At 39.4% G+C, this 19,572-nt stretch overlaps 1 protein-coding gene across 6 annotated transcripts in view; it reads right to left on the bottom strand.

Annotated features, from left to right (window-relative positions):
• The window catches only part of PATJ (PATJ crumbs cell polarity complex component), a 155,892-nt gene that overhangs the window by 80,630 nt on the left and 55,690 nt on the right, over positions 1–19,572 (bottom strand). For all 6 annotated transcript variants that reach the window (XM_086753255.1, XM_086753256.1, XM_086753259.1 and 3 more), the window contains 9 exons: positions 19,298–19,405; positions 16,268–16,639; positions 14,996–15,116; positions 13,929–14,085; positions 12,882–12,953; positions 11,860–12,037; positions 10,825–10,935; positions 9,698–9,775; positions 5,427–5,544 (listed from right to left, as the gene is read on the bottom strand). In XM_086753255.1, the coding sequence (XP_086609381.1) occupies positions 5,427–5,544; positions 9,698–9,775; positions 10,825–10,935; positions 11,860–12,037; positions 12,882–12,953; positions 13,929–14,085; positions 14,996–15,116; positions 16,268–16,639; positions 19,298–19,405 (1,315 nt within the window). The remainder of the gene's footprint in view (positions 1–5,426; positions 5,545–9,697; positions 9,776–10,824; positions 10,936–11,859; positions 12,038–12,881; positions 12,954–13,928; positions 14,086–14,995; positions 15,117–16,267; positions 16,640–19,297; positions 19,406–19,572) is intronic.

The raw sequence follows: 19,572 nt of genomic DNA, 5'->3' as shown, positions 1-19,572 counted from the left end.
GCACAACAGCTTGCGAGCCTGCCCAGCATGCACAGCCCTTCTGGATCTGATACTAGGGCTGGTTACAAAACTTACGTATTTTAGCTAATTATGGGTCAGAACAAGAATGGGAAAAGAAGATTAGCAGTACAGAGTCATATTAAATAGAGATTAACACAGAGCTAAAAAATGAAAGTCAATGCTCTACTTGTCTAATCCTAGCTCGTGCACAATCTCTGGAAATCCACCATACTAAATACACTTGTTGACATATTTAAGAAAATTAAATATTATATTGCAATTATAACTTTTTCAATATTTTATTTTCATAAAGCTTGAAGCGTTTTGCCAGGCTACGTCTTACTCTTTGAGCATCATCTCTGTTTGCTGTTGATTGCAGTGACATCTATTGGAGAGGCAGTGTTTGGCCACACAAGCTGCCTCACCTGAAGATCACTGTTTTCAGGTTCCCTCCCCACCCCCTCAAAAATTAAACAAAATTAAGAATTGCTTTGTTAGCACAGCTTCACATAAAACAAGCTCTAAACAGTCAGATTCTCAAGAATTATATATTTATCAGTGGTTTTGGTTTTATTTAGTTATTGCTGATAATTCTGGCATTTTTCCAAAGTGCCAATGATGGTTTTCCCATCTTCGCCCACAGCAGCACACAGACACTTCCCGAGGTCAGATTTTTGCACACCCCCCATATATTCAACCATGCCTTCTACGAAATCTCAACTGAACTCTGTTCCTTTTTTTCATCTTTTATTCTTAATGAAAGCTGCCATCCTCTCACACGAGTACGGACACCATTGACACTATGGAAGCCACTAAAAATCTTGGGTACCATGAGAGCGCTCCTCACGTGCCCGAGCGCTTTCAAACACCAACCCAACCCTACCCAGACAGCGGGCACTGGGGGTTTGTCTGAACCGACCTACACATGGGTGTGCGCACACACTCCCCTCTTGCACCCTACGCAGCCACAGATTTATCACAATGGGGAACACAGAGTCAAAACAGCAGAGAAGTTCTAAAATCTCTTGCTTTGGTAGAGAAACCACCATCCTTCAAAAAGCATTTTAGGAAGATAAATCATTATGCTTTCTTACAGCTTCATTGATTTCTACATTATCTAGAGACAAAATAAAAGGAAGGGGGCATTATTATCTCCTTATTAGATACAGTTAAACATCCTTGCAGACAGGAAGTCTGAGCACAGCAGTAGCTAGTCCATTATCTTAGCCACCTTTCACAATTTTATCATCATCTATTTTTACTATTTTAAACTTATTTGAAACCAACCAGATCAATCTCAGTCAACTATTCAGACAAAAGATTTTACTAAAAAAAACCAATTGAAAAATACAATTGAAATTAAGGATTCCAAGTTCTTTCAATAGTTGGGTTTTTTTAGTTTTCTTATAATAGTTTTTAAGGTCTTTCTTATCTAACTTATGATTGCTTCAACTCCATCACTGAAGTATACGTAAATTGTACAGCTGTGAATGCCCCAAGGAAAACCCTACAAAACATTCCATTACAAACTACTCTGCCCATCCATTTCCTCCGCTTCGTTTTACGACCAACCCCTCATTAGAGCCGTAAGCCGCAACAGGGTGCACATTCGTCTATTAGCAGATTCTTAGTGCACACCTACAGCCATCCGCCACTAAAGGAAAACACACCAGTGCCTATTGATGCTGTCTGCAGCACAGCTGCTTGCAAGTACAAATAGCTCCTTTGTATGCTCTCCCCTCCTTTCACTTGTTTTGATTTAAAAAAAAAAAAAAAATCCTATTGAAAACCTGGTGTTTTTAAGGTTTGGGAAGCCTAAAAAAAGCTCTTCATGTAAAGTGGCCTCCTCCAAAATAACCTTTGCCATGGAGGAAGCATTTTCAGCATGGGGAGGAAAAACTCCAAATCCAGATTGTAACATTTTCAGGTCTGTAAGACGAAGCATTTTGAAGGCTTCTTTTGCAGCAGGACGTACTTGCTGGAAGTTTTACAAACCTATTTTAAAGTGTAAACTGAAAGCCTTAAAGCTGCAAAGCCAAAGCAAAGAGTAAACAAAAACCACATCACACAGGGTTAGAGTTGAATACTGATAAAGATTTGACAATCACTAGAAGAAGAAATAAAACAAGAGGAAATGCTATTTTCAACTTGCTTTCAAAACCTAGAAAAAAACTATTTAAGAATTTAGAAAATAATATTGGAAGTAGCAATGGTTCAAATGAAATGGACATATAAAGAGAAGCAGGTTGGAAGCTAAGGGTCTTGGGTGCAAGAATGCACACTCGGGGAAAAAAAAAAAACAAAACAAAACCAAACCAAAAACCCATCAAAAAAACCCCAAACCCCAAAAAACAACATCCCACCTGGAACTTCTTTAAACTTTTTAAACCACAGAAACACGGAGGACATCTGGAGTTTCTCTAAATCAAGAGTTACCTATTAGTTCTATTCCCAACAGGGGTTCAACCTATTTGGCTCAAAAACAACCTTTGAAAAGAAGAGAGAACATCTACAAGAAATGACTGTTTGTTACAAAAAGTCAGCAATGAAAGCTACAGTTGCAGTGGTGGAAAAGCAGAAATAAAAGGGAGTACTGCCAAAAGGCAAGTGGATTTAGATCCCACAGAGAAAATTAAATCAATACCAAAAGGTTATTCAGCCACTTTAAGGGGAAAACAGACAAAACACGGAGACTGTGAGGCAGTATGGATGGGACAGAAAGGAAAGAAAAAATTTCTAAGTATGTCTGGAAGACTAACAATGCTTTGGCTTTCATTTTCAGTATGGGGAATGATGAAGGACATGGAGACAAAAGATGAGAGCATGGGTTGAAAAAAAAGTGACAAGCAAGGAGAAAAAATGTCAAATGGAGCATAGTAAAGTACTTCTGGAGTATAAAAGACATTTATGAGCAGGTTTGTGACACTGCAGCTGTATTAATAAGAACGCTAAGAAATAAAATAAAATCTATCAGGAGCACAACCAGGACAGATTTAACAGCTGTCCCACCTCAAAATGCCCTCTGAGGGCTTCCATGCTATTGGCACAAGTTGGAAACTACAGGAAGGAAATGAAAGAAGGAGAGGTGATGACATGAATTTACCTGAGTTGACACCACTTTTCCCTTTTAAGATATCTTATCTTCTAAATAAGGAAGTCAATAAATCTTGTTCACCAAAGCTCAGAAAATTACTAGTTAAAGTTACAAAACCAGTAGAATTAGTAGGGTAAGTGGGTAAGGGATAGACCAATACGAACAAGCAAATGGATGGTGTTAAAGAGGGAAGTACCGGCCTGGACTGAGATTTCTGGAGAAGGTGCTCAAGAATCAGGACAGAAGTTACAAACATCAAGTAGTTCACAAAAACAATAGTGTACTGGAATTTACAGAGTAAAATTTTGTTTTTCAAGTGATCACAGAAAATACTCTGTACAAGCCTATTCCACAGCTGCCAAGATGCTTAATAATGCTTAATATCATTAAGTACAGTTAGATCATTCCTAACACGCTTTTTACTTCAAGGGCTGAGATACAAACTTAGTTTAAGCTTCCTTAGCCTGTTTTTTTTTTTTTATTTTAAAGAAACAGAATGAGGTGGGGAAGAACAAAATGGAAAAAGCATATCTTTGTTTTCCAAGATCCATGAGAAAGATGGCTATTGCAAAACATTCACCCACAGTCAGTAAGAGCAGAGAGAAGGAGATTCATCTGAATAGATCTGCCTGCTGCTGCCAAATCTGGGAGGACTGATGAATTTAACATCAGAAGTAGCCAGTTGCTTCAGCTGGCAACATCATTAGGGATGGCAGAACAGATAAAAAATGACCGAGCCCATCAATAAGAAATTATTTCTATGCAAAGTACTAACTTAGGTCTAGCAAGCACTCGGATTGAGGCATATCCTAATTAGGTAACTCAGGTGTCAGGCTACTTATCAAACATATCCTTTAACTGGGAACTACAACTTTAATAACAAGCTGAAATCAGTTTGCTATAATCAGAGGTTTAGAGTTGGTCTGAGAGCTCAAGATATATTCACTCCAGCATTCACAGTCTGCAGTCAAATGCTTCTCCTGACTACCACTCCCCACAAATATACTAAAAATCCTTATCGAGGTAACTGTGTGGCATACTTCAAGGAGATGGGATGACAAACTCAGTAAGGGAGAGTTCTGGAAAAATCTCAGTTGGTTCAAGAACTCACAACTTCCCCTTAAAGCACCAGGGGCAGAGATGAACATCCTGCTTCTGTGCCCCCATTACTGTTTCCATGAGAACAACCTTTCCAAATCCTTCTTGACTCTACCAAACCAGCCCTAAAAGTGACAAATCAACCAAACTCATTAATTAACCTGGCTTCAATGGCACATCAAGCCAAGGAAATCAGCAAGAGCAGCTGGAAGGGCTTTCCCACCAGCAGGCCCCAAGTTAGGAGCTTCCTCTCTGAATAGGAGCCATGGTCACTTCAAGGTCAAAAGCTACAAAGGCATCTCTCTGCTTTGGCTTACCCATAACTAGGGCAAACAAAAACCTCTCCAAGACAAAAAATAATGTGAAAAATCACTGTAGCAAAAAAACCAAGACAAACCCCAACAAAAACACCACATCTATGCTGATCTGGTACAACAGAGTGTAAAGAGGAAAAAATAAAGGCAAGGTAACTAGAAAATAATTTAGGACTCCTAACTGCAATTTTAGTATTCCTAAATATTTTATTGGAAGACAAGCTATGGAGGATAATATTCAATTTATCCAAAGCTGCAATTAACAAAGCAGTATGCTGAGATCTAAGTCACGCTGCCAGAAGCTCTCAAGTTGCACTGCATCCTGCTCTATAGGTCGTTACTCTTCTACAGAGTGCATATTGTCATAATTTATTGCAAACCCCATAACTGGACAATTGGAGAACCTTTCCCATAAAAGATGCCTCAAAAAAAACGGGATCCTTTTTTCAGTAGAGTACTGAAACAATAATATCAGTACATTTTTCTTTTTAAAGGAAAATATTTTTCCTCAGCAACATTGTCTCAAATCAACTGGAGGCTTTTCTGGACAAGGACCATGCACCAGTGGTTCTCAGCCCACGCCACTGCAACTACAACAGTAGAGCACCACATCTGCCCTTCACTGCCGACATCACTGCCAAAGCAAGTTATCTAGACGTGGCTTGGACATTTTCAGACTGAAAATAAACACAGCCCTTCCTACATGTCTTCAGAAGAGAAGAGCTACAGGAGCCTGGCTGGGAAGAGAAGACTAAGTTACAAACCAGTAGCCCTTGGTAAGAACAGGGTTGAGGATTAGATGTTGTTGCCACACTGAGCACTACTTCCCACAATACAAGCAAGAAACGGCAGACACGTTTATCACAATGTGATTATGTTCCATAAATGTAATCTGACGTAATGATTGTGGCACTACTCACTGTCTGTACAAGCATCCTCATCCTCCTCTTCATCCACGTTTGCTTCCTCTGCATGCAGTCTTTCAATTGCTCTATAAGGAGGTGGCAATTTCATTGGAGGCGGAGCCCCATATTTTCTCTAATGGATGCAAAGACAAATAGTTACATGCTTTGTAACCTCCACGCACAAGAAAAAAATCCTGTTGTCTACTGCACTGTATGTGTACATACACACCACTTAATTACAGTGCTAAATCCCGCAGCATGGGCTTTTTATGCAAGAAATCAGAACAAGAAGCTACACTGAACATCAAAAAAGAAAATACAATTGTAGATGTACATTTACTTGTTGACAAAATACTTATGGAGCATCATAAACATGAAAGTGTGAACATTAATCAAGGGTTAAAAATAAACATTCAATTATACCCCACTTCTCATTAGAGACACAAGAAAATGGTCTGGTACAGATAGAAGTCAAACTTTTAAATACAAAATAAGAATTCAATCTTCTCAGTGCATCTAAGAACATTTAAATATAACAGTTCATCTATATTTTGGCTTAAATTTATAAAAGACTTTGAATTATAACTAACAATAAAATTCTATTACCTCACATAAATACAGGCAGCTCCTGTAATGATGCATATAGCGGCGCATAGCAGGCACAAAGGACGGGCTCCGAATCAAATGAAAATAGGCGCTTGTTCATCCCAGCAACCGTTTTTATAGCTCTGAGTAACTGGATTGTGCCTTAGTTTGCTATATGATTTCACTAAATTACATTCAACTGTATCCCATGCAACCTCACTACTAATAGCAGGACGCACTTTAGAAAGGGAACACCGAGTACGATATGCCATTAGAGAAACCAGAATGCCCGTAATTAATTTCTTCTATAGCTGGGAAATACGACTCAACACCCAAATAGCAAACCCAGAATAAAATGTTTCGCTATGTACAATGAAAGCTGAACCTGCATATGGATTTTTAAGATCTTGAGCCTAAATTTGTACAGAACAGTCTAAATAGCAAGCTGCAACGCAAGCGACATAGAAAATTGAGTCAAATAAGATATGCATCATCCCATCAATTTAAAAAACACTACAGGAAAGCGCTGCATTGAAGACTGCATAACAATAATAAATGGAAATAATTCAATCCAATAGTAGTAAGAGTGTATAATAAGAGCACTTGGAAATATAACAGCTGTTTCCCCAAAGTATACAACACAGCGAATAAACCTCCCACTTTTTGCTTGACGCCAACACAGGTAGAACTGCACAAAATCCAGAAGATCCAGAAGTGTGAGAGGACTCACATTCTACACTACTGAGCAGGTAAAGGTGGAAAACCTGCAGCCCCACTTTCAGATGCCTATGACAAATCAGTATGACTATAATTTGGTAATAATTCATAGTCTAAATGTTGACCTTTTGGCTTTTGAAGACCTTAATCATCTGTTAGAAAGTCTGTGCGAAATTGCAAGAGACACCTATGCTTACCCAGCAGCTTGCTGTGGCTGCAAGCTCCTCTAGTCCTTCCTGACATGCTGAAAACCCAGAGGAGTAAATTTTGCTGGAGTAACTCCCTTATATCATGGTTTTTTTTTAGAATCATAGAATCATACAATGGTTAGGGTTGGAAGAGACCTTCAAAGGTCATCTAGTCCAACCCCCCTGCAAGGAGCAGGGACAACCCTGACTAGATCAGGTTGCTCAGAGCCTCATCCAGCCTGGCCTGGAACGTTTCCAGGGATGGGGCCTCCACCACCTTTCTGGGCAACCTGTTCCAGTGTTCTATAACTCGCATCGTAAAAAATTTTTTCCTAATTTCTAATCTAAATCTACCCCCCTCTATTTTAAAACCATTACCTCTCGTCCTATTGCAACAGGCCCTACTAAACAGCCTTTCCCCATCTTTCTTGTAGGCCCCCTTGAGGTACTGGAAGACCGCTATCAGGTCTCCCCAGAGCCTCCTCTTCTCCAGGCTGAACAGCCCCAACTCTCTCAGCCTGTCCTCATAGGAGAGGTGCTCCAGCCCTTTTATCATCTTTGTGGCCCTCCTCTGGACCTTCTCCAACTGGTCCATGTCCTTCTTGTGTTGGGGGCTCCAGAACTGGACACAGTACTCCAGGTGGGGTCTCACCAGGGCAGAGTAGAGGGGGAGAATCACCTCCCTCGACCTGCTGGCCACGCTTCTCTTGATGCGGCCCAGGATGCCGTTGGCCTTCTGGGCCGCAAGGGCGCATTGCCTGCTCATGTTAAGCTTCTCATCCACCAGCACTCCCAAGTCCTTCTCCTCAGAGCTGCTCTCAATCCATTCCCCGCCCAGCCTGTATTTGTGCATGGGATTGCCCCAACCCACGTGCAGGACCTTGCACTTGGCCTGGTTGAACTTCATGAGGTTGGCACGGGCCCACCTCTCCAGCCTGTCAAGGTCCCTCTGGATGGCATCCCTCCCTTCCAGCGTGTCGACGGCACCACACAACTTGGTGTCGTCGGCGAACTTGCTGAGGGTGCACTCTATCCCACTATCCATGTCGCCAACAAGGATGTTGAACAGGGCCGGGCCCAGCACGGACCCCTGAGGGACGCCACTCGTGACCGGTCTCCACATGGACATTGAGCCGTTGACCACCACTCTCTGAGTGCGGCCATCCGGCCAACTCCTTATCCACCGAGTGGTCCGTCCATCAAACCCATGTCTCTCTACACAGCTAATAACACAGCTCTTTCCAGCACAGAGTCAAAATGCAGTTTAGATAGCCAACCAGCAAAATCATGCTAGTATCTGGTTTGTCCACAAGAAGCTCAGTTGTTTTAAGTGGTTGTATATAAATTACTTCAAGTGATCCTTTTTAAACAAGCAGATCAATAGAGGAGGATAAATACCAAAAAATAAGAGAAAACCTTCAGTATTGAAAGGATAACTCATCATACAGGAGGAGGCAGATTCTCCAGCTGGATGTGGCTGCTTTCAAACCAAACTCTTCCGTGACACTTTGAAGACTGGACTAGAAATATCATTGATTCCCCGTAGGAACGCAGACTGGTAATCCACTAATAGCAACTCTTTCCAACTCAGAGATGCTCCTACTGTAGCACAGTATGACTGCTTTGTGAATTTATGTTCAAAGCTAAAAAGAAGCTACATATTTATGTACTGAAGCTCTTCTATATTCCTCCCACCAGTTTACAGCACCAACAGATAAAAAAGGTTTGAAAAAGATTAGGCTCCCTCTTTAACCTCCGAACGCTACAGAATGTAACACACTGGAGTCCAGGAGATTAAAGGTAGCACGTTGCAAGAGGATGAGTGCTTTTGAGATAAGAAATACAGATAACAAAACCAACAAAAGGGGATTGCTGCTTCATTATAAGTACTATCCACTGTCATCAAAGCATGACTTCAAGACCTTTCTTGATTTTTTTGAATAACTGAGCCTCATAGCTTCTGTATCCGACAGAATCTGAAAGGAGCCTTACAAAAACTTTTGGAGGCAAGAGGGCCTTCGCAGTTATTCACCACACACCAGACTACTGAGCAGGATCAAATGAAAAGTTCATCGTATTTGTAGCTGGCGTGTTAAACTGCACCAGGCAAAAGTTACTGTCTGGACTAATTCTGTCTCTGCTCCTCCAGCTCTGACACCCTCACAGTACCTGACCTCCACTCATCAGTCAGCGCAGTTCCCACGGGAAAACACCTAGGCCACTGGAGCAATCTGGCTGGGAATGAGAAATTAAATTTTTCCCTTATTGCAGCAATTAAAACATATCCACTGGTTTAGACCAAACAGATTTTCTTCTCTTTTAAATCTGCTGTGAAGTTGCTTGAAAGTTACTGTGCAGTAATTGCTTCACAATTAGCTGGCCAGCCACAGATCACTCGGTCATTTCCTTGTTTTACACAGCAACGGGAAACGTAGGAGACTTGGTGGATTTAATTATCCTATAACATGATTTTACTGAATTTCAGGCAGCCTCACATTACGGATATTATTTGTGTACATGTTATTATTTCTTTGTTTCTACTGAACAGAGAATCAATTTGTCTCCATGTGGAGCAAAGGAGGTACTTCCAGAAAGATGCCAGTGAAGAGCTGCAATAAGTACAGGGTTTCAGCACCCAGGGGAGATCCACAGAACATTTGTTAGAAAACCTTGTATTTAGCAGAAGTTTGTCAACAATTACTTGAATCAAAGCTATTTCAACAAAAATACAATCCCAATTTCATTTCCGACTTCAGCGGGGGCTTATCACAGAGCAATAATGCGTGCTGTTTATACCTTTTCACTCTTCTTTTCTTTGTCTGAGTCCTGATCTTTGCTGACTTTGACTCCTTTAGGCTGTACGGCAGAAACCACCTGAAAAACAATGCATATATTACATACATTAGGAAGAGCATCCAAAACTCGGGCAATGACAACAATAAAGCTACCTAGTGTGCTCTTCATTTTGCCCCATGTAGAAGGGCATTAGAGTGCAGTCTTCAAATTACATTTTCACTGAATTTACAAACATTCTCTACTTCTTTTAGTGCTCACTCTTTGATATCCAGCCCCATCTCTTCATTCAATTAAACATTACCCTGAATTCAACAGACCTGAACATTCAAATGTTCTGACAGTTTTTTTGGCTCTTTCCTCTGAAAAAGCCAATGCAGAAAGGAAGCCAACTCACCCACCATCACTGTGATTTTTGCCATCACTGCTTGAGCAACTTCCCAGCTTAGCTGGTGAAAGTGTTAACGGATTTTGAAAGAGTACTTGGAGCACTGAAAAAAAATAATGGACACGGTTGTGCCAGATTTGGCTACAGTTGCCAAAAGGGATCCTCAGGTCTACAAATCCACCAAAATTCCAGATTAACTACTCAGATTATACCAAAAGTCTTGGGATTTTTGTGTGTACTTCAAGGAAGGCAGTATTGTATACTTTTTCTTATTAAGTCATTAAAAGGTTTCTTGTCTTAGCCTTGAAGATGAGGAGATGCCTAAATCTCTTAAATTTTAACTTGCTCCCAAGCAACTACTTTGGGTCCTTTTGGTGACACATTTTTCACGGAGCCGCTAGTGTGAATCTGACTAATTTTAATTACACTTTTGTTCGTTTGGATAACAGCATGTATTTTTAGATTATGAAATATGAACAAATTAAAATACCCAGAGCCAGGCTCAATTACACAGGTGGGAGAACTGAAGGGAGAACCTAGTCAGACTTACATCAGATAAACAAGGTTTTAAATCAGGAGAGACAAGTAATCAATCAATCATGTAGTCTATAAGCAGAAACTCTGACAGAAAGAATGGACACAAAAATTGATGAAACCTTCTGAAAGGAATTGAGTTAAGTTTAAAATAAGATGCACATTACACATTTACTAAGTTTAGGAATAAAAATAGAAATAAACTTACTTTGGGTATGTTGGACAAACCCTGAACCACAAACACGACAGGATTTCCTGCGTTCTTGATAGCTTCTACTGCTTCCTCATGCGTGGCATTTTGAAGGTCTACCCCAGACACCTAACAAACAATGTTTATTTTTGTTAGGTAGCTTGTCTTTGGCACACGGAGTCATTACAAGAGATCTTACACATTCACAGAAGATTATTGTATCTGAGGAAGGTACTAAAAGTATTACTACAGTAAAGAGAAATGATTTTTAAAGTATCTTTCCATGATGGTTTAAGGAAAAGTATATTACTTAGTATTCATAATCAAAAGATGGCCATGTATTTCTCAAAAAAATTGTTCTAGATAAAAACATAAGGAATAAGATTGTCAGAGAATGCTAGATACAATACTAGGTATAATATAACTCTTTCAGATTTTACCTGTTTGCAAACTAAAACTGTTTTGAAACAATTTTTTAAAACATCACAGACGACCCTAAAGTATATACAAGAACAGCACTATCATCTTGGGAACTCAGACTCAGAAGTATTCATTTTGAGAAAAAAAAATGAGTAAAGAAGTCAAGACAGAACGAGAGATGAGAGCCAGGAATGGCACTCTCCCCTACAGCACCGGCCAGAAGCAGGGATCTCCCCCATATAGTAGTTAATCAGACTTAACTACTCCAAATCAATACAAACAAAAGAACAGCCCAAATTTCAGTATGAGGAGTCTATGTTCATCTGTATATCATAACTTAAGCTTTTAAAGGCATGCTATTACTTATTATTCATGTATATGAGAAGACAGCATTCATTTTTAATTTCCCCATCGTATCCGAGGGCCTATCGTTCCTCAAACATAGATTAAAATGTTAAGAGCTCCACAGCTGGACCTTAAAAAAAGAAAAGACACCAGAGGTTTCTTTTGGTTTGCAAAACACAATGTTGACAATACTTCAGGAAGTAGTGGTGGTATTTTGTCCCTCTCTCTCCCCAAATCTGAGTCAATCTTTATTTCTTAATATGAAAAGGTAGGTTTATCTGCATTTACCTCAAGTATTTTATCTCCAGTTTTTAGAGCCCTTGATCTTCCTGCTGGGCTGTCTTCCAAAACTTGTTTGATAAAGATGCCTTTAAGTTCTTCTCCATTCTTCAGGCGTTTTATGACAGTTTGTCCACCAACAATACTGATTCCAAGAGACACATGAGGGTCTCTAAAGATCTCAACACTGAAAAAATGCATGCGGTAGTTTAACAGCTTGAAACAATTTTTAAAACTACAAATGCAAAGCCTTAAATAAATGTAAGCTTCTGGTCTTTCAAGATGATTTAATAGAGTAAGGGGATAAAGCCAGAAGCCTAAGAATGCTCTCAACAGAGGCAGCTTTACACCCCGAGTAGACCCCATCCGACAAAAAGAAGACAATTCTGCTGCCAGCCCATGACCGCTGCCCTTATTTCAGGGAATCTCAGGGTAAAACAAGCAGGTCTTCAAGTAAACACTCATCCACTTTCTGTTTGAGCAAGCTGTCTGGAAGTGGCAATGCTAGACAAATAATAAAAGAAAATATCTCGCACAACTTTGAAAACACTGACTTCAGTGTATCAGATGCATATTAATCAGCTTAAGCAGAAATTTTCTGACCATATTTTACTTTGGACCATAAAAACAATTCACCTAAAAATGTTAACAATACAAGAAGGATATGGCTAAAACTTGTCTTGGCAATTTGGAATTCTGCCATTAAGTTTAGCAGAGAACCCATGGAAAAGGAGACAGCAGCACCATGTGCATTGTTCACACCTAATAGTTATTAAACGAGCAAGAACTTCTAGGTCATCCACAACGTAAACTCGCCAAGCTTTCCCAAGTCAGCTGTATAAATAGAAGGCACAATTCTGTTGAACATCTGCTAAAAATTCACTGTATCTAAGAAAGCCCAAGGTACACAAGTACCTTAAAGTTACTGGCAGAGGAAGGGAGGAAAAAAAACCCATGAGAACTAATTGGGCTCACAGAAAAAAAAAAGACATAAGGTAAACGGGAAGAAATAATGTAACATATGAACATACGTTCGTGGTGGTCCCCAGTGGCTGAAGTTTGGAGTTTCTTCTCCTTCTCCTTCTTCTCTTTCAGGTAATTCACTAATTTGGGGCAGAGGGAGGGGAGGAATAAAAAAAATAAAAAAGGTATCACCCATGCCAGGTCACAATTCCTTGCATATTTTGTATCTGGCAGTGGGTCAGCAACGCCTTCTCACACTGTCCAGTTTAAACCAAATGTGCAGAGTCAATAGACCAGACAGGAATTTTTGTATTTAGGTTTCGATGTACTCAAGGAATGCTCCAGAAATAAACACGATGGGCAGACCAAATTTATAAGCTGCTCTGTGATACACAAATCGGCACTGCATTTACTCATTCAAAAATCACTATTTAAGCAATTAACATTTACTTTCTGATAAATACGCTGTGATTCTTCTTAAGGGATATAAACATGATGAAAATCAGTCTAGCTGAGCAGAAAGAAGATTGTGATGCAACTAGGAGAAAAGATTCTGTGTGTTTCATCAAACACCCCAGAACAGGGTGTAAATTAAACTGTACTATATGTGACTCACCTGTTCACAGAAAAGGAATGTAAGTACGGAATTGCATGCCCCCACAGATAGGCTGAAGCAATACATCCTTACACACATTTTCTGTAGATCGTGAGAGGTGTAAATGCTACTCTTAAACCACAAAAAGGAAGTAGGATATTGTGCTGGAGAAATAAACCCCTCATCTTATTGTTGAGCTGCTTTCCCTCTGAGGGAAGATTACAAATGAATTAAGGAAGTACTGAGGATTTGAATCAACTGGCTCCAAGAGCAGATCCACTGCAGAAAATGGCAGAACCATTTTCCTGTCCCAGTACTCAGGAGAGGAAACGTTGGAAGTAAAGATTCAATAAGGTTGTAAGGCAAAATTCAGCTCCCTGGGCAAAAGTCACAGAACTGGCTATCTCAGTACATCTTACTGTTCCACACAGCTTTTGATGATTAGTCAGCTAAGTAAAGCAAGAAGAAAATTAAGAGCACTAATTGAAAATAATCTGAAAACTGATTTTTTGCTCTATACCTGCACAACACTGTTCTAGACTGAGCTAAAGTGGTAACTCTCTCAGATTCCTGGTTCTCAGAAATACCATAATCTTCCTCTTTCAGTTCTTCTTTTTCAATAGCTTCCAGATCAACAGCAAGCCCAGGTCCTTTAGAGTCAATCTGAAGCTTTGTACCTGAAGAAGAAAAGGTGTAGATGTGAAGTTCTGCTTCCTCTGACCCTGCACCTACAACTTAGTTAGGTACAACTTACACAACAGATGCTCCTCACAAAAAAACATGATTAGAAACAGTGATTTCATCCTTTACATAGGGAGAGCTGTGCAAAGCCCTGCTCCAGCACGGAATCCCATCACACTGCAGAAGACTGATGTCATTTTGGTGATATAAGTATCAACATTAATTAAATCACCAAAGCTCCTTGCAAGAGTCATCAGTCTGCCACTGTAGCTTACAGTGTCTGCTGTACAAGATGAAGGTGACAAAGAAAGGAATCAATCCTATCTCCTTTCTCCCAACTAGTGAGTGCTATCTCAGGCAGGGGGACAAATTTATTTCCCTGATGATCTACCAAGTTCTAACCATCCATCTCTGGCCATCTGACAAGAGGAAACTTTGCTCCTGAGCACAGATTACAAAACCAAGATACAGGGCAATTATCTACCAAAGAGTTCACGTGCAAGTTTTGGTTGTGGTTTCCTCCAGAGCCTGTCACCTTTTTTTTTGTTTGTTTTAAAGTACAAAGATTTATAAAATCAGCAATTAAAAGTGACTGAGACTAATTCCTGACAGAAATTACAGGCATGAGCTATTGTACTTATCCCTGGAGTCCTACTGAGGACACCGCTACACAGGAGAAAGTGATTTTGTCCACAGGCAGGACAAAGCTGCAGCCACATCCAGTATCACTTGTGACAACTGTAGGTAAAGATTTTGGGGAGGAAGCAAGATCATGAAGCTGAAACCAATGTAAAGCCAGACTCTCTTAATTGGAATATTTTATAATTTGAAAGAATTTGTCGTTTGGTATAAAATTAAAATTTGTAAATAGAAAATTGTAAGATAAAGAAATAACTTCTTACAAACCTAAATCCATCTTGTTTTTTGCTCCTGACTGGGTAGTTTCAGCATCAAATGTGTCTTTTTGGTAGCCAGTGTGTGCTGTGGTTCCAGAAGATAGTGAACTTAGGCTAGCATTTTCTTCACACTTCACAGAGGACAAAAACGTAATTAAAGTTAGAAAGCAATGCTATCAACTTACACAGGGGTATCTCACATGAACATTAATTTTTTTTTTTTTAACAACAAACATTCACATTTTCTCAATTACATCAATATAATTATGAAATACTAACTGCTCATTTATGCACAATATTAAGAAGAGGCATGAAAAACATTACGTGCAATTGCAACATAAAGCAACTGTATCTTTCTGCTTGCCTGTAGTCCAGACAAGAAGTTCTTTGCCCTTGCTCATTTGTGGTTTTCAAGTGACAAATGTATAAATTTAATATTGTGCACTCTGGGATAGAACTGTCACTAGAAGCTGCATTTTAGCCTGTTCATGTACATAGTGCATAAGGGGACAAGCCAAACAAAACCTGAAATTCTCTGTGGCTACGATATTAAATCCTTTCCCACTTCAATTTTTTCATATGAAAGCATACATCTGGAAATTGGTGCATGGAAGGTTGGTATTATAATATTTTGCTTGGCAAGTGAATGAACAAAGACTCAGAAGGAAAAAAATAATTCTCAGAATACTTGAGGAGGACTTATAAATAAGAGTTTTGCAATTTACCTGAAGCTCTATCTCCTTCATCCACCAGTATGCCTGTTACAATTGCTTCCGCCATATCATTTTTCGCTCAAATGCACTATCATCTGGCTCAAGGAACTGATTAGGATTAAAAATAATGAGGAAAAGAGGGAGCTCTTTTCAAGGGCTTCAGCAGCAATATCCGTGGACTATTAAAACCACAAACTGACATTCTGCTATTGCTGACACGCAAAAAAAAAGCTTGCAAAAAAGAACTGAGCCCACAAGTCAGAAATGGGAAAGACAACACAAGGACAGGATGCCTGTAAATACACCAGCCACAGCAGGCATCTCATTCAAGCAGTTAGGTATGATCAGAACACCTGATCTAGTCGGAGATGTCCTGATCATATGTCCTGATGTAACCAAAAGAAACTTCCAAAATGTACAAAAGGACAGACTGGTGTCTGTTAGAGGAACCTAGATTTCATTGAGTAATTAAAACACTAGAAAGACTCATTACAAAGTTTATGTCTGCAATTTGCCTTGCGCTATGCACGGTCAGGGTGCAGCACCGAGATCAACACAGCATTCCTTACCATGGGATCTTTATTGAATGGATATTCCAGGGACGGCTCTGGACGTAAGTTAACACTGGATCTTAAGTCTTGTATTTCAGTAGCCTCAAGTTGCTTTGCCCATATTTCTGTGTCAAGGTTCCTCTCTGAAGTTGCCTTCTGTCCACATGAAGCATCGTATTTCAGGAAGTCTGAATTTTCCTCATACTCATCATCCACCAACATTTCCCGTTCTTCATCCATTTCTTCTGTTCTGGGTTTCAGAAATTCATGCATCTCCCAGGACTCCTTCGCATACTCACTGTCATTTTGAGACAGCTGAAATGACCTTCCCAAGTCCAAAATTGGTTCATCAACAAGTTCTTCTTTAAAAGGTGTTTCATCTCTGAAACCCTGCATAAAACATTACAGGAATATAGATTTTACATTATGTTTCTTGCTAACTCTTTGAAAACTATGTTTTAGGTTAGGCTCCTATTAAAAGGACATCTTTTAAAGTGAAAATCTTCTACCTCTTGCATTTTTCTAAAAGAAAATGCACACTCTGACTTATGCTTTTAACACCAAAAGCAGACATTGCAACCTTTTTTTAAATATAAAGGAATTTAAGCTGCACAGCTTACATACTGCTGAATATCTATCCATTCAGAATAACCCATCTTAGCTGAAGTTAAGGAATTGGAATTGTTAAATAACACTAAAAAACCTACAGGAAAAACCATCTATAAATCCAGTTGAAGTATCTCTGTGCTCCAGACTAATCTGCTGTTGCCCTATGCACGCGTGTACATTTCTTACAATACCAACATCAGTTAAATAAAAAAAAAAGTCAGAGTTTTTTCCACAGAGTGACAAACCAAAAAAAAAAAAAAAAAGTCAACAAAATAAAAATAAAAGGTATTAAAACCCACTCTGAAAGACCTCAGTCAGCAGTTCTTTTCCTGGGATTTGTTGCATGCTTCCCCAATTTCCAATGCTCCATGCTTCTCCTAAACAAAATGGGGTGCTATACATTGTGTGAGTCTGCACAGGCGTCACTGAAATTTTACACCTTGCACTGCTACTAGAAAGCTTGCCACACACAGAAAACTCCTCTCTTTTCTTTAGGCCACCAAAAATGTATGCCCAAACCCCATCTTCAAGGCACCGAGACCCCAAACACAAACTGATCTACAGATTCAGGGGTCCTCAAGCAAAATGTTTTTCTTTCTGCTTCCTGCCCCTTCCCAGACTCCCCAAGGTACTTCACCATTTCTGACCTTTAGTGTCAGAATCCTGTTTTGTTAGGTTTGTACAAACACAGAAGAAAAAAAGAACAGACACTACCAAAATGTTTGCACAGTTCAAGTGAGAGGCAGGAGAGAAAACAAGAGACAGGCAAGAGCATAAGGAAACGATGCAACACTAGCTGGCACGAAAGCAGAACATTAGCAATCTAGAAATTAGGACATTTTTCATAAGCATTAAATGTTCCTTTAATCTATTTGATCTGTGTAGCTCAATCTCAAAAAATACCCAGTCTGAAGAGATTCTAATTCTCTTCATCTTCATTTCATTTCACTTCACTTCTGCAGCATCATTCTCCAAACACTTCTGTAAGAGGCACCAACCTCACTGTTACATAAACCAGTTGCCTTAGCTCAGAAATCACGCAGCAACTGGTATTACCATCTCCTGATACAGCACTTAGGGGTGTATCATCACAGACTGCTGCACTGCAGCAGCAGCCGCTACCAATGGCATCGGGAACGCTGCAAACACAACAGTAAAGTCTACTGTTGTAGCATATAAAATCTTCAAGTTCCCTTTTTTTTTTTTTAAAGTCAGCTTTGTCTGCACTATGCTAGTGCGTAAGAGTGAAAGCCGTCGTGACACACCACTCTTGGCTCTTATATGAGCAGGCAAGACAAAAGGATGGAAATTTTATACTGCTGCGCTAAGCTACCATCAGTGCTGTCATACATAAGGTAAAACAAAATGCAAGCAAATATCCCTGCCTGTATTTTGTACAAATTGGTCATTTCAGTTTCTATATTCAGCCAGACTTTAAGATAAAATACTTTATTTAAAAATACTTTATAAGTAATAAGTATACTTTAATAAGCACAGAAACAATCTGAGCTGGCAGAGGACTAATTGCTCTGCCATGAACCCTTCCTATGCACCTGGAAAAAACCCAAAAATCTATTTTACATCATGAAAATCAGTAAATATCATGTCCAAGCTAATTTCTACATAGTATACCTACATCTGCCCCTAATAGTGCTCCTTCTGATGGTTCAAATACACCATTTCAGCATTAAAGATATGTTTGTATCCAGAGACAGGTAGAAAATCTAGCATTTATTTTTATGACTGTGTTGCAGTTCTGGATGATCTTTTATGTATTGTCTTTTCTGGTCTAAATCACCAATGTGAATTAATACAAATTTTCCAAAACACCTGAGAACAGACGAAAATCCAAAACTATCCACGTGTCTCTCACTCTACACAGGTCAGTATTGCAGTCTTATTGCCTAGTACCCTGGTATCTTAGTTTCTCACCATCTTTAGTGCCTCATCGTCCCACAATAAACAGAATTATTTCTCAGAAAATACGAAAGAGGATAATTTGGGAAGAGAGTAAAGAAATCATTCAACGCCGCATAGGAAGTCTATGAAGAAGAATAGATTTCAAGCTTGCCTCACACACTGCACTATTTTTTTTTTTTGTTTTGCTTCACTTCCATACCTTACTTTCTTCGCAAAGCTGAGCCAACTACTTATGACTACTAATAACGCAGCATTCCTATTTCATATCCAAGGTAACCCAAGGTATTTTAATGACATAATAAATTTGAGAAGGCAGGCTGGGAACTGCCTTTGTAAGTGCTATGCACCTGCTTAGTGTTCACAACACAATTAGTACACAGTTAGCTGCAAAGAGTTTTTTTCAGAGGGAATCCAGTCTGAAGTCTCTCCGATATTTAAGTCTTATCAGAAGGACATGCTATTTTTTTTTACTTTAAAACATAATTTCCTGTCCATATAAACTTAAGTTGAACCAAATACCTGTGGTGCTTCAAGTATTATTGAGAAATTAGTATTATCTATTGGTTCTGCAGATCCAATGTTCCTGGAATCCACACTGTGCATGTTCTCCTCCTCCTTGCTTTCTCCCTAAGGCAACCAAAATGATAAGTCAGGAAAACAAATTAAAAAGTCCCCACATTTTTCAATAAACTAAAAGGGAGGGGGAAAACCAGCCATTAGAAAAGAAATGGGAAAAAGTTACAGAATTATTAAAAAAAGGGAAGTAATAAATGGAGACGAAGAAGTAAACAGCT

This window comes from Chlamydotis macqueenii, chromosome 8, assembly GCF_036417535.1.
Source record: "Chlamydotis macqueenii isolate bChlMac1 chromosome 8, bChlMac1.mat, whole genome shotgun sequence".
Lineage (NCBI taxonomy): Eukaryota > Metazoa > Chordata > Aves > Otidiformes > Otididae > Chlamydotis > Chlamydotis macqueenii.
The sequence above is the reverse complement of the archived record's forward strand: the minus strand, read 5'-3'. Positions and strand labels throughout refer to the sequence as shown.